The sequence below is a fragment of the Bacillus rossius genome, chromosome 13, assembly GCF_032445375.1.
Source record: "Bacillus rossius redtenbacheri isolate Brsri chromosome 13, Brsri_v3, whole genome shotgun sequence".
NCBI lineage: Eukaryota > Metazoa > Arthropoda > Insecta > Phasmatodea > Bacillidae > Bacillus > Bacillus rossius.
Genome location: NC_086340.1, coordinates 36066904 through 36082817, shown reverse-complemented (window position 1 = coordinate 36082817; position 15914 = coordinate 36066904). Strand labels below are relative to the sequence as shown.

The 15914-nt window shown below is 38.6% G+C and overlaps 1 protein-coding gene across 1 annotated transcript in view; it reads right to left on the bottom strand.

Moving 5' to 3' along the window:
* Positions 1 to 15914, bottom strand: part of LOC134538452 (uncharacterized) — a 92840-nt gene that overhangs the window by 21423 nt on the left and 55503 nt on the right. Inside the window, exons 6-8 of the mRNA XM_063379777.1 lie at positions 8776 to 8854; positions 6382 to 6504; positions 1239 to 1335 (exon numbers count right to left, since the gene is read on the bottom strand). Coding sequence (XP_063235847.1) covers positions 1239 to 1335; positions 6382 to 6504; positions 8776 to 8854 — 299 coding nt within the window. The remainder of the gene's footprint in view (positions 1 to 1238; positions 1336 to 6381; positions 6505 to 8775; positions 8855 to 15914) is intronic.

Sequence of the window (15914 nt, the reverse complement as noted above, 5' to 3'; positions counted from 1 at the left end):
AAAAGAAAGTCCAAAAGAAACCATTCACTCACTCTCGTCAATTGCTACTAACAGTTCTGTGCCTTCATGAAATACTGTCTCCCTAACTACTCCATTGCCTAGGTACAATAATATACGGGAAATAAATCCTGGTGAACCAGTGGACAATCCGAGCCTATGCCGCACGTCTGGGGTCTACAAATTCTAGTTAAACAGTCCAAAAAATTCTTAAACAAAAGTTCTGACTTAATTGCAGGACGGGCCCCGACACACAGACGTGACAAAATCTGCCTTGATTCACATTTACTGTCATTTGTGAGCCACCACCCCTGCACATCCATTCTGTACAGTACTTGAACACTGACTGACGAACGAGGTTATGCAGCTGCATCCACCCAATCACAGTGCACCACCCACAAAAACATGGCAGTACACAATTTCCCAACCCTCGCAACGAGGATTTACCGGCAAAATTACACCAACAAAAAATCACAGTCTGGTGACATGAAATTTAACCAATCGCAAACACACCTGGAAAAAATATCAGCCAATCATGGCACATAGAAACAGCACTTCGATTATCTCCAGAGTCCTTTTCTCGTGGTTACCGAACTTTTTGTCTCTAATTATTACGTGCATGGCAAACCATTGAACCTGCTCCTTCAAACAAAGGACCAAGGCAGAAAAAAAAAATACAATAGAAAATTATGTTAACACACATTTACGAATAAAGAAAAAACAAGCAACTCCTCAAATAATATGTGAACGCATGTAAAAACATAACCACCCAAATAAACAAACAAGTAAAAATTCACTATAAAGCAAACAAATTGTCAGAAAACTTCAAAAACCATGAAACAATGCAAATTACAGTCATAACCCATATGGCAAACACATAAATATTTCTTAAAAGAAATAACAAGCAATTATGTAAACAATATTCAAAACCTTAACCACAGTACTGCACGTGACAGACATCGCAATAAATCGTTAATTCAGCTGTTTACCACGAGGGGGGGGGGGGGGGGGGGGGAGTAGCCTGGGTCGTTACGGATGTTACCCCTTGATTCATATATTCATTCATTTACCTATGTATTCGTTAATTCATGGATTGGCAGTTTAACAGTGTGGAAGAGGGTTGGGATAAGTTTGTGTAGCTACTGTTGTGTGTTAGTCAGAACTCGTGCTGCGAGTATCAACTCTCCACTCTGGAACGCCTGCACGAAGTGACGTGGCACGGCAGATCCATTAGTACTGACCTGTGCTTGTCCTCATTCTTCCAGCTGCTGACGGCGATGTGAGGGGGGGGCAGGAACGAGCGCAGAGACTGCACCAGCTGGATCGTGTCCACCAGCGCTGCAACACGAGACGGCACAACAAGCCCTCCGTCACAAACACGGCAACGACAAGTTGTCCGCCTCAACAGGTTGCCTGCGGTGACCAGGGCGTACTAGACTGGGATTCGATCGTCCACTGAAGAGGGTTTTTAACATCACACTCTTCATGCACAGGACCACACACTCTCAAACCACAAGACTAGGCTACCAGACACGACGAACTGGCCCAATGGACTGAGTTTCAATAGATAGACCCTCGGAAATTTAAATTTAGGTTCATTTAATCACAACTGAACTACAAACAAACACTTGTATGATTTTGTGCCATGATCAATTGCTCCGCAGTAGTTACGAGACGTCCCGAGTTAGTCTAAATTAATAACTAACCAACTGCAACTGTTTGGTCGAATCTAAATGAAGTCAATCGAGACTAAAATGTCTTCTCTCAAGGACAGCAGCCATTGAACGAGTGATTAAATCTCGACAAAGCACAGCTGCATCTAGTCTGCCTGTCACTGACTTCGCAAATTATTCGGGTCTCTATCTATAAGAGTCCACACACCTTCAGACCAGACGGAAAATCCAATCCAATCCAGACGTTACCAGCTAGCAATAGCCTGAAATGCACATACATACAAACTTGGCAACAAATGAATCATGAGTTGCAGGTAGTGGGGTGTAAAGTTCTGACTCTGATTGTTAAATTAATCTAAACTTTTGATGGTAATTGTCAAACAAGTCTGACGACAAGTCTACCCACTGTTTGAGCCCGCTCCGAGACCACCGTCCTCTTGACTGTACAGTAGTCTGGTCTCGCAATGTGAAGGGGGTTTAAAGGATTGCGGGACCTCCAAGACATATGATGTACTGCAGTAAAATAATTTGTATTAAGGATGTCTAGAAAAGAACTACTCAGAAAAAAATAAATAAATTGGGAAATCTTTTAATGTATTTGAAAAATAAACCAATGTGATTAATGTAAAATATGTAACTTATAAGTAGGGCCTGGAATTTTTCGCGATCACGAATTTCGCGAAAATTCGTGCGAATTTTGCATGAAAACGCGAAAAGTAAGTACATTCGCGAAAATCACAACATTTCTATATGACACTGCGAATATATCCCCGAAAAGTACCATTACAGTAGAATCCCGCCGATGCCACCCCCCTCTGATGCGTCCATTTCGTTTATAGGACCGTTTTTTGAGAAACAGTGAAAAATTTGAGCAGAGAAAGTCGAAAATTTGAGTAAAATCGGCTGAAAAACAAGTCTGTTACACTTTGTTGGGCGCTATGTGTTCACGTTTATTTTGGCGAGAGCTGTACTGTAAGCAGGCAGGCATACAAAAGACGGCTAAAAATAGATACCACCCCTCTAGACTGTCCACGCGGCAGTGTCTAGACGAGCTTGGCACCTCCACTATCGCACGAAAAGCCGTCTCAGCTGTCATGTTATCTTACCCGCCCGCGGCTTGACGTCATACGTGACGTGACGCTTGCCTCTCCCATCCCCTGCTAATTCTTCAAGGCTCATCCCTCCCAGAGCCACAAACCATGTAAAAACCACCCCCCCCCCCCCTTTTAACAGCTAACATTTCAACACATTCCCTCCCTTGTTTCAACCATCTGCGTGAGAAACTGTCAGCATTCTCCTCCCCTCCCACAACGCGTGCGACAAAAGCCAGGTTGTATAGTCTATTCTCGGTAAAATAAATATTTTTATGGGCTTATACGACTGTCCTTCACCGTTGATAAATACTTTATAAGTTTAAGTTATTATGATACAATTTGTTTATTAGTCACAGCAGTTTCTGCTGAAAAATCACTAATACCTCGAATTTTATTGAATAGAAAAATTTAGCATGGCCGTAAATATATTTATTTTACTGCATAGTTACTTTTCCATCTGCATCCCGTGTTTTTTTCAATTCCTTTTTTTTTTTTTTTTTACACGCTGTGAAGGGACGTGGAAAAGATAACTGCTTGAGCTGTCAAAATAAACATCGCTGACGGCAAGGGCGGGAGCGTATCCTGTCGGTCTGTCGCTGTGATTATCTACTCCAAAAACATGTCACAGAATTTCAGGATAGCATTGTTCACACTAAGTTTCTTCTCATTTGTGCGCCGGGGTTTGTTCAAGTGGCAACCCCGTGTTCCTCCACTCCATTATACCAATACCGTATTTATTGAATGCAAGCAAACTCAAACATATGCACTCTACGAAAAATAAAAATAATATGATGCCGAATTCTAAACTACCGTGCACACTTGGCCGGATATGAGAACGTGTTTATTGTATTTTGCGAAAAGTGTATAAAATATATCAAAGCAAAAGAATAACCTAATATCTTGTATTTATCCAAGTTGCGTCGTATATGGTAAAATGTAAAGGTCCAGGTTAGCCAACATAGCTTCTACTAACTTCTCATGTAAGTGAATGCTTCCTTACCGAAGATCATACATTTCCCAGACTGTGAGAAGTTTTGTTTTGTGTAAAGCTAAACACATATGTTAGCGGCTAACGAATTTATCTTACCGTAGTTGTTTATTTTGTGTAACTTCGTAAATAGCAAGAGAATAAGCAAATAATGATTTTGCAGGTACAAAATTAGTCTGCGCAGCAAGGCTAGGAGTGTGCGGGCATGCGTGACTATCATGCAGCCAGCATCTGTTGTTGACGCCACGAGCCGCGACAGCGTTCCCAACGTAGTGGCATTCCACTGCTGATATTTATTTGCGCGCTAAGTTTAGTTGATTGTTTTCGTAACAGCCTGTATGTAGTATGTTGCAACATATTTCTGTCTAGAGTTTGAAAATGCCGAATAATACTTTGAGTGCTCGAGACCGAGCATATCAGTATCAGAAACATGGGTTTTATTGTACTGACAATAGCACAGTGATGTGCAAATTTTGCAACTGTAAAGTTTCATGGGAAAGAAAAGATTCCATTGACAAACACCTAAAGTCGGCTAAGCATGTGGCATCGGCAGCTGAAAAAAAGAAAATATGTAGTTGCACACATCTATAGCAACGTGTCTGTTTTGTGTAACTGTTTTGGATTTAATTGGCTGTTATTGTGCATATTAGGTTATTCCTAGTATACATGGATTGTTTATTAAATATGTAAATTATTATATTCAATAACTGCACTATTTAGTCAACATTTAAAATACCGGTAAAATTTCCATTGCATAACGAAAATACCGACTTTAAACCACCGCTTTTCTAATTTGAAAGTACCGCTTTTTGCATACTGAAAACACCGAAATCTTCCAGGCCCTACTTATAAGAGATGCAAGATCAAACAATATAATATCAATTTTTTTCTAATCCATTTAGTTTATACAATTTGATTCCAAATTCATGCAAAACAATTACAATTAATAATTTACCATGGTAAAAGACAACATTTTTGTGGTTTTAGTTAAGTTTTGTCAAATTGCTGTCTTTTATTTCATGTGTTTAGTTACTTTTCGGTGCTAAATGGTGTATTAACTTGCATTTCAGTGCTATGTGTTGTATTGACATGATTTGCGGTGTTATTTTGGTTTTATCGCAAGTCACCATATAATATTGTTCCTACCCATCACACATGGGCTCAAAACCACTTGGTTACCGACACTGCGCTCATGGGTGTTGGGGTCGTACTCACGACCCTCGCCGCATTAGTGTGACGTGTTAGCGATCACGACCACACAAGACTCTTACAAGGCTGGGAAACGTCCATCCATGACCGTCTGCCATAGCACGGTAGTGAGCACCAAGCACACAGACCTAAACCCAGAGACCTCTGACCTGCTAGTCAGCCTCCCTACTAAGGCCCAAGTAACTTAACTTCATTCATCATGTTAATCATTTTGTACCTATATTACGATTTCTCTTAATCAGTCTGTATATATTTATTACATAACACATAAGGTAAACCTCTAGTCACTAGACAATGGTAGTGAGTCCACCTATCTTGTCTGCTACACAGTGTGCAATGCTTCAGGAGAAAAGCAATTTAAAACTTGCTTAAATAATACAAGTTGCATAAAAGCAACCAAACAAGTTTTGAAGTTGGAATGTAGTTTTCAAATCACATTTTTTTTTTAAACAATTTTTTTTTTGAAACTGAAATGGCTAAAACGAGTGTATTCAGAAAATATTTTGTGCATGGTAATTGCTTTTTCAAAATTTTTAAAAGCATCATAGGGACTTACAGTAAGCCTTTATAGTTATTTCTAAGCCATAAAGTGTTAGGTGCACCATTAAAAGCCTCTTAGTTGCTTATTTTGTAATGGAAAGACTGAGCACCAGTTCAGAGCATATCTGATCACATGTACGATGTGTAGCGCTTCAGAAAAAACCAAGCAAGAGTGGTGTCTGTTATTGAAAAGCACAAGGGCAGACGAGTAGATCTGTTTCTGTATTTTGTGTTTAATCTGTACTTTTAGGATAGTGAAAATGGCTAAAATGCAGTGTTTTCAGAGTAATTTCTAGATATTTAACTCCTGGTACAAATTCTTGAAACCACTCAAATTTCACTGTTGACTGATGCACGAGAGGACTGCTTTGGGCTTAGCGGCGATACAACGCTAGAAGCACCAGCAAACGTTACATCGTCATGCCCCACTAACAAAGACAGACCCCTGACTAGGCGGGCCCCTTAAAGAGTCAATACTGAATTATAAGTACGAGCGAGCCTTGCACCCATTCTGCCTCAGCAACACCAACACATACCTTACTAAACGAGAAAATTTTTCAAACCTCTTAGCTTTAAGTTTTGTAAAAACTTGATAATTACTTTAACTTAAACTAAAATCCAACTGTTTGCTCTCCAAAAAAAATTCTTCTTAAATATTTAGTAGTGATGTTTAACCTATTATCGAGTTTGGCCTGTATCACTTCCGTGTATCAAATTAAAAAATAAACATTAAAAAAATTGTTAACCCTACATTTTTTTTCCATAAGTTGCAAGAAAATTTTATTATGTTTAATTAGCAAGTAATTTTTTTTATCTACATGCAACAGTCAGTCCAATAAGTATGTTTGGCTGTAACACCACTGCAACACATGAGCCTTACTTTTCTGCAGAGCCTCCGACTGCTTCCCGTAGGGCTTGCACATGGCTGGTCGGACGCACGCCTTCATGCGGGACATGTTCTTCATTATTTCAGCAAATGCACGGACTATTTTCTCCTGGCCCACTGCAACAACAAAAACAACGTTATGGCAAACGCTAATACTGGAGTGCCGGTACAAACAAGCATTTGCATCTTAACATAAAAAAAAAGTGGGTTGTCTGAAAAGTTGGTTTACGTACTATAATTTTACGTGATAACATCATAAGAAAACATTGATGAAAAATTGCATACTTTTTAATTTTCAAATATTATTTACAGTTTTTGCAAATTTAATTTAAATAATTTGTTTAAATATAATCACGAACAATTAGTTAAAAAGCCCGCCCTAAACTGTTTGATATCATAGAAGATTTTCTCGCACGGTGGTTGGCCGGTTCTTGCACACTTGGCTCAGGTGGAATGTGACAATTTTTCGTACGTGCAGCCGGCGTTCATCGATTTATAAGACATTATCACGTCAATAAATTCCAAACACAATCAGTTGGTTCTTCCACAGGATGGTTTGAATGCATGTAGCAACAAAATTGCTCTAAACTACGTATGAAGCAAAAGATTTGTTGTATTTGTTCTAAAAGCTGTTCTGTACAGAAAGTTAGTGTGGGAGCTGGTATCATCGGCTTTGTGTAAACTAACTGGTAAAATTAAAATTACTTTTGCAAGGGGCAGTTCATTTTAAGTTCAAATTTGTATAATGCAGTAACATTTGTCAGATGAGTAAAAATGTGTTATAACTTAAATAAATTCTAGGAAAGAAACATCCTATGCTCTGTTAAATAATTTTAACTAACTTTGTCATGATTATCAAGTAACCATTACGTAGTAACGATTTAAAGATACTTTTACTACAGCTAAAAATAATTCTGAAGAGAATATATTAGTAATGGATTGAATCCAGGTTTTCTCAGATTCGAATAAAGATCGCAAGAGTTAGAAATAAAATAATGTGAGAAATTAAATTTTTGAAGAAACATGCTATTTCATTAAATCTTTTATTATTAAAATTAAAACATAAAAGGTTGTTAGCACATTGTTACGAACGCAAGAGACCAGACACTGCGATACCAGGTTCGGAGCTGGCTGGCAGCCCTGCACAGCCAAATGTGGTCTGCTGACGTAAGGCATGCCACGCGGGCCTAGCCGGATTACAAGGGTTGCCCCCCCCCCCCTTACCAGCGCATTGCTCTGCCTCGGCACTGTTATTTATCGCTGAGCGGCCTTGATAATTCCGCGGGCCGCCGCGTGAGCAAGTGACGCCACCCTTCTCGACTGTTCGGGCGTCGGGTCGGCCCGGGATGACGCGACTCGTCACAGCTGCTCTCGTCGGTTCGAGAAGGGCACCACAGACTACTGAGCAGCGACTGTCCTCTGCGGCAAATCGGCGGCAGGTTTTCTGGCAACAGAGTTCCGCGGTGTGTGCCGCGTGAGTTCCGCGAGGAGTATGGCAAGAGTCCCGCGACGAGTTCTGCGAACGGGTGCCGTGTGAGTTCTGTGACGAGTCCCACGACAGTTCCGAGCGGATTCCGAGTGAAGGGAAGTGCGACATTGACGAAGTGGGCGAGTGGTGCGATGCGGAGTTCGACTGGATCGTGAGAGTGCGGCGACTCTGAGTGGCGCGAGACTGTGTGTGTGGACAGGCGCGAGGTAAGGGGCGAACCACTGTTGAGCCTAGATCCAGAGAGGAGTGCGAACTGCGGAACTTGACAGACATTTAGTGACTTGATAAACATTTTTAAGTGGCAGTGATTTGAAATCAGACATTTTTAAGTACAATTATTCATTATTAATGTAAATATTAGTAATCAATAAAACTGTAATAAAACTTAATGGGGCTATCCTTTACGAACCCAAACCTCCCCAAATCATAAATTGTAACAATATAAACAATTCCTTCATTGTGTGGCAGTTGCCGTGGAGTGCTTAACAGACATTCTGAAAACACTGTAGCAGGTGGCAGATTGAAACACATCTCTGGTATCTTATGTACACATAAATAATGTATTCCTTGTCAACTACACAAGTGTTAGTGTTTGAATTTTAGAATTTTCCTTCCTCAAATAATTTTCTTAAAATGATTTTCTTTTAAATATAAAATCTAAAAATTGTAAAGATTTGATGACTGAAGGAGTTGATTGGCTCAAAAATATATGATTCACCACAGTAAAAATGCTTTGGTTACGCCTTTTTTGAGGCAAACTTCCACTTAATTACATATCTTATAGACATAGCCATAATGACAAATAGTAGAATTGAACACAATAAAAACACTCATGCAAATTCTACCGTGTTTTAACCACCACTACCGAAATAACAGAAATTTTAATTTGATTTTTATACCTTCTGAACTTGAAGTTCTCTTGTCCAAGTCAACAGTATTATTGTTGATCCACGCTCCATTATGAAGTGCCAACAAGTCCTGTAAAAAAAATGAAACGCTGGTTAACATAAAGTCCATAATTGTTACTAAACTAAATGCTTCTATTTCAATACACCAGCAAGCTGAAATTAAAATTGTAACAAACAGTAAACTTCATGAATTTGCAATTACTTTTACACAAAAAGAAAAATATTTTTATAAATATTCTAACTTACATACACTACATCACATTTCACTGTCGAAACTGTAAGGGCATCAAAATACACAGTTGAGTGAAATTTTTGTGTAACAAAATTAAAAGGACTTAAGTATTTTTTTTTTATAGAGAAGTACTTCACAGTAAGGTGGGCAAAATCATTGCTAGAATGGCTACAATATCAGATGTCCTAGAAACAACATACAAAATGTTTAGTGTGACCATCACTAATACAGGAATGCATTTGCTTGAGGCGCTTTGTGCCATATTTTTTGTATATTAAGCGCCCCATGTTTTTTTCTCATTTATACTAGTATTGCTTATATACTATTGTCATAAATTAAATTTTAAAATTATTTTTTACTTTTTAGTTTGATAATCTTTAAAAGCATGTTTCTTTAGTTTTTTAAACTATATTTATTTTTAACTTTTTAGTTTGATATTCTTTAAAAGCATGTTTTTTTAGTTTTTTAAACTATATTTATGTATAATTATCATAGGGAAATGAGTTACCGAAACTACCTACAGTGGCGAGGCGTGAGGTTTACATGAGGGAAAGCAACAACTCCATTCACCCCAAAAACACGGTGGGGGGGGGGGGGAGGGGGGGGCCCGGGGGCCCTCCCCCGGGAAAATATGGATTTAAAGGTACAAAAGGGTGCTATATAAGTAGTTTTCTTAACTGAACATTGACTATTCCACAGGTAGAAAAATTGACATTTTTTTTTAAATTATGAACTATTTTTGAAAAATAATAATGTTTGGCATACATTATTCTGATAATAAAATACCTACTCTACATTATTTATATACTAAGTGGGAGTGTAGTATCATCGATATCTGGTACAAAATATATAAACAGACAACACATGGCAAAGTAAGTACTTAAAATAAAGAGAAGAAGCTCATAAAAATGTAATAGAATGGTAAAAATTAAATGTTGGTATTTTTTGTACCAACACAAAATAAACTATCTTCATACGTGATCATAAACTCTGTTAACTGGTACGTGGTTATTCACAGTTACTCCAGCTAGATTGAAACTCTCGAGCTGGGATCCCGTATCCGCCACCCGCGGGACGCGGTCGGTAGCAAGTTGGCACTGCTAGGCCGCCCCCAGCACGCACACAAACCCCCACGCACTGCCAGCCTTTGGTTACCCAATAGGGCGCAGGGAACTCCCAGCCAACAGCCCGCGAGAGAGATACGCGCGCCCCGAGAGACGACCGCCGACTGAAACGCCACCTCACCTGCCCTGCCGAACTTTAGCGGACATAGCCGAAGCAGTCGGCGGAAGAATTCCACCGTCTGCTTCGGCCATGTTCGCTTGAGTTCGGCAAGAAAGCGCTTACTTCGTAGCTTCTACCACGTGTTTTTACAGCCAATCCCCTCCTCGAACCTTTGTACCATGCCACCCCCCTTCCGAAAGGAAACTACTGCGGCAGCCTTCCTGCTGAAAGCGGTCCTACCAGCGCTTCTAAACCTAGCAACGCTTCTAAAACAGCATGTTTTGTGTGTCGACGAGTTCTTTTCTTATAGCGCACAGCGCACAGTATTGGGTCCCAAGAAGATAATGTAAAAAATACATACACCTAACTGCACGAGCCAAAGTAAAATACTATTCTGAATAAAATATTTATTTAAAAAATACATTGTCTGGAAACTGCCTGGGCAAGCACTGCTTGCCTTGCTTGCCCTGACGAGACGCCACTGACTACCTATTACTAGAGACATGCATATTTCGCGATTGCGATAAAACGAATTTTTACGCGAATTTGAGTACATTTTTAAGAATAACGCGAATTTCTCAAATTTTGGATAATAACGCGAAATCCTTGAATTTTCGGCGAACAGTCAGAACATTTTCCTCATTCTAACACGGCAATTCAATTTGTAAATACTAGAGCTGTAGCAAACCGTATGTATTCGTTACTGAGTAACGGGTGCGGCATCTAGTAACGAGTAACGAAACGTTACACACGAATGCATTTCGTTACTCGCATCTTTCGTATGTTTCACGCATGCGCGCGCGTATTCGTTACAAAGAACTATGTTTGTTTATTAATAAAAGTATAATTTGGAAATTCGTCGTCCAAGTTTTTTACTGTTTATTAAAGGTATTGTGTGTGTAGACAAAGTTTTAGATTCGAACAGAAACAACGTAAGAAAGTATTTTTTTACAAATTATAAATATGTATGTTTTTGTTTTTTATAATCGCGTATTTTCACGTTTTATGTTCTTATCTTAAAAGATATATTATAATAAAGCCGCTCTAATGAGAGTTAATTGTTTCTTGGTTAACAAAAGCTGTTAATTATCAGATATTTTTGATTGTTTATATTCGATTTATTTTTATTTACGCGACGTCATACTGTACGCGTACGAAATACGACTCGATTCGATGCTGTTACATAGCATGTGCCATGTCATGCGGTATCAGAAGTAACGAGTAACGATACGAAAGTAACGAGTACTAATTTTTATAGTAACGAATACATACGGGTACACATTTTTTCGTTACTTTTACACCTCTAGTAAATACAGTAACAAACGTGAAACAACAAAAAACCAAAGATAACTACCCACACAGTGTATTTTATAACATGAAAAGTTGCTTTTATTTCTAAACATGTAACAATTTAAGCCTAGGCGTGTAAAAGTCCAAGTAATTACAGCAGGAGACAATCTAAAATGTACTAGGGAAAAACGTAAACTCACGAATATAGAAACGTAACGGAAATGTCGGAAATATTACGTGGCTGATCGTAACATTGTAAGTGCTGATACTGTATTTATGTCACAACTTAGCCGAAATACTGGTACGAGACATGAACTTCACAAGATAAAATGAGTGGAATCTTGGTAACTGTTTTATACGTATTATATAATTTTGGAAGTATTATACTGTTGACGCATATTTTTTAAACTAACCATTTATTTGTGGGGATCGTAAATAATTAATTATTGGTATCAAGACATCAAGATGAACGTAAACTTGAACATGTCACGGCAGCGAGTAAGCGGGTGCGTATACCAATAAACTGGTATTAGAACTGGACAAAACTGGTACACGGGAGGTGGAGCTTATATTTTTTTCCGCTAAGCTCGCTTCTATTGGCTGGCTGCTGATGGAAGGTCACGAGTCTGGGCGGAGCATTGAATGAGTTATACTGCGCATGCGCAGCTCAGAGAACAGACGCCGCAGGCCGCACTGTAACAACAGATGATCGAGTACAATGACCTTTCTCCGCGCAAGGCGCGCAATTGACGGTAAATTTTCATCAATTTGCGCCCCTTTTTTATTTATTTTTACTGTGTAATGTAGCCCGTTCTGAACGCTGCAGGATGCGACTGTATTTTAATTAACTTTAACGTATTTCTTACTTTTCCCTTTATTTACACTTTCCCGCTTTTTACACTTTTTTACTTTGTCCCCATGAAAAGTGCAAATAAGGGGTTTTGCTGTATTTTGATATTCGGCTCGCCTGGACAGTCGATTATCACGGTGTTTACAGCAGGTTGTTTCTCGAAGCGTTGTTCTCTTATATAGTCTTTAGCGTTGTTTGTCCATTGCGTCCATTTTTATTAACCAAATACCAAATTTAAAATGCAAACACGGTGACGATTCGTAACATTCTGTTGTGCGCAAGTTAAAGTTTAACGGGTCGAATTTTGTTACAGATAGTTTTCAACGTCTGTGAAATAAATTAAAGGTGTACAATTTAAAGGTCGGCTAAAACATTAGGCCTATTAAAATGCCTAAAGTGCCGGTAACTGCAAAACAGCGAGCCTCTGAATTTTCTCAACACGGACTTTATGCTAGTGATTCAACCACACTTTTTTGTCGTCACTGTAATGTCACCGTCTCTTGGGATAGGAAAGACTCATGTGAAAAACATGTAGGCAGTGAAAAACACAAGAAGCGTCTCTCTTCATTGCAAGGCTCATCTAGTGCGCCTGAACGCCAGTCGTCAATATCTTCAGCATTTCAGACAGCAAAAAATAATGTCCAAAAAGACAAAAAGTTGGAATTTATAAAGGAAACAGCAGAGACCTTTATAAAGGCAAATATACCCCTTGAAAAGCTTGATGATCCTAATATCAGGGCATGGCTGAACAAATACATCGAAGGTGCTGGAGACATGCCACTTGCGAGAACAGTCCGTGAGAAATATGTAGGGGACATAGCCAAATGCAGAATTGAAGATGCCAAAACTGCATTAAAGGACAAAAAAATTGACATACTGTGCGACGAAACAACAGATAAAATGGGTAGGTGTGTATTTGTTGTTTTATTTAGAATTCTGAATCTTCAACAGGATAAACCAGAAATATTTGTTGCAGGAGTTCACTTTCTTGAAGCTGCTAATGCCACAAACTGTGTGAGGGCAATTTTAGATTCACTCAAAATGTACAATGTACAGTATGGTGATGTGCTCTCAGTAGTAACCGATGCTGCTCGTTATATGACCAAGGCTGTTAGTACTCTCGAAGTAATCCTTGGAGACCAGTTAACGCATGTCCAGTGCTGGGCACATAAGTTAAATCTTGTTGGCAATGTCTGGGTGAAAGAGTTGCCTGAGTTGAACAATGCTATGAGCAAAATAAAAAATGTGTTCAACAACACCAGGAAAAGAAGGCACCTGTATGCTAGCTTTCTTGAAGAAAAGCATGGAGAGAAACGTCCATTGTTCCCACTTCCTGTTGTTACTAGATGGAATTCCTGGTTCAACAGCGTTTTTTATGTAGCAGACTACATACATGACATTGTTGATTTCTGCAAAACAGATGAACTAAAGGCAACACAAAATTCAGGGGTTGAGTTTCTGTGTTTACTCACAGAAAATGACATTTCTCTCATTCTTTGTCAAGCTGTCTTTGTGAAAGATCATGCCAAGAGCCTTGTAGAGCTAATACAGAAACTTGAAGGTTCTTTGTATCCAACTGCCCATTCACTATATGGGGACTTGCAAGGTATAAAAAAAAAAATTTGAAAACATCACTCGTGGCATTTATTTTGAGGCAACCAGTAGAGCTTTGTCTAACATGCCCCCCGCTAAAGCTGCTGAAGCTAAAGTGTCCATCACAAGAACAGCAACACAAGCCCTTTCCAAACTGAACTCTCTCATGACAACTGACCCAAGTAGAAAGAGATTTGAAGCAATTCAAATTTTTAGTCAGGAAAGTTTGTTGCTTGCTAAATTAAACCCAGAAATGGTGCAGAAACTGAAAACTGTCCATAGTCTCTACTCCATAAGCACTGAAGAATTAACAGCTGGTTTTGGTCAGCTTCAGGACATTGTTACAAAACAAATGGAAACAGACAATTCAGTGGACGTAGTGAAGTCATTGAATGTAGTAAAGCTGTCACAGCCATTGTTTGCTTCCAGCTGCCTTGAAGCCATCTGGATGCCTTCTGCAAACGTTGACTGTGAACGATTTTTGTCCTCATATAACACAGTCTTAACAGACCGCAGGACAAATTTAAGTGAGGCTAATTTGTGTATCATGGCTACTTTTGCTTTCGAGAGCTAAAGTTTGAGGATTTTGTTCCATGTGTTTATGTCACTATTTTAGAGACTTCATATTTATTCTTGCTGGTTTAGGTACTAAAATATTTTCAATTACTGTATGTAAAAAGTGATGTGTAAATTCGATTGTAAATTACTGCTGCTAGTGCAACTGTACAATGCAAGAATGTGTCCAAAATTTCAAGGTATGCTTAGCTTAATTTTTTTAACTTATAGTGCTAAAACTATTTAAAAAATAACACCGCTTTTGATGTATGATAACACCACTTTTAAGGGTAAATAACAACGAATTTTGCTATAAAATAAACCCCAAAACTGCATGTCTCTACCTATTACCATCTGAGATAATTATTTGGAGTTGCAACGTCACAAAGAAATGGTAAAGTCTCTCCGAATCATTTACAGTTAGATGTATGGATATAATCTTAGAATTTACCAGAAAAAAAAAAACATTTTTTTTTTCCGGCGTGGCCGGGAGTAGAGCCCACGATTGCTGAATCCGAAAGCTGACGTCACAGAAGTCGCGCGCCTTAGACCGCTCGGCTAACGAACGTAATGAAATTGGTGGGACATTTTACAGTGATGAGCCACTCACTCTTAGTCGAAAGAGTTACAGACGGACAGACAAACAAACATACAGGTGAAGCTAATATAAAGCATGTAATAAAATACGCATCTGTCGCCCATTTACTTTAAATACAGAATTATAAACTACATATTGTGAAAACATTCTGCAGCAGTTTTTGCTGAACGGAAAAACACGGATGAGAAGACAGGCGAAATGTGTTTGGTAAGTGATTTTTCGTCAAATGAAATGGAACAGGACAGTGCTTATCAGAATGAAATTACAGAACTACTTTTGTGCAAGGAAATGTATTTTACAAATACATTTCAAGAGAAATCACCTTTAAATGAAATAGATCTTGCTGACATGGAAGAAATAGACTTAGATTTAGAGGCCAGGCCCCTTTCAAGTAACGAAATTTCTCTTGAAGGGCTGAAATATGTTTCTGGCTATATAGCTCACCGTTTCAGAAATAAATATCCTGACCTTGGCACTACGGATTTCAATTCTGAGGACGATAGCTGGATACATGTACATTCAAAGGGTAACTTAAAATGTCCCACTAATGAATTTTTTGAATTAATAAAGATCGCTGAAATGTGTTTTGATAATATTCATGGCAACAATTTGTGCAAAAAAGAGCGGATTTTTGAATCACTGACTAAAATTATTTGCGGAACTACTGAAAATAAATATCCAGAAGAAGTTATATACTGTTTTGTCAGGACAAGAATGTATATGCGTATCAAGTATTTGAACATGAAATATTTTAACGAACAAGACCAAAAATGCAAAGAAAGAAATAA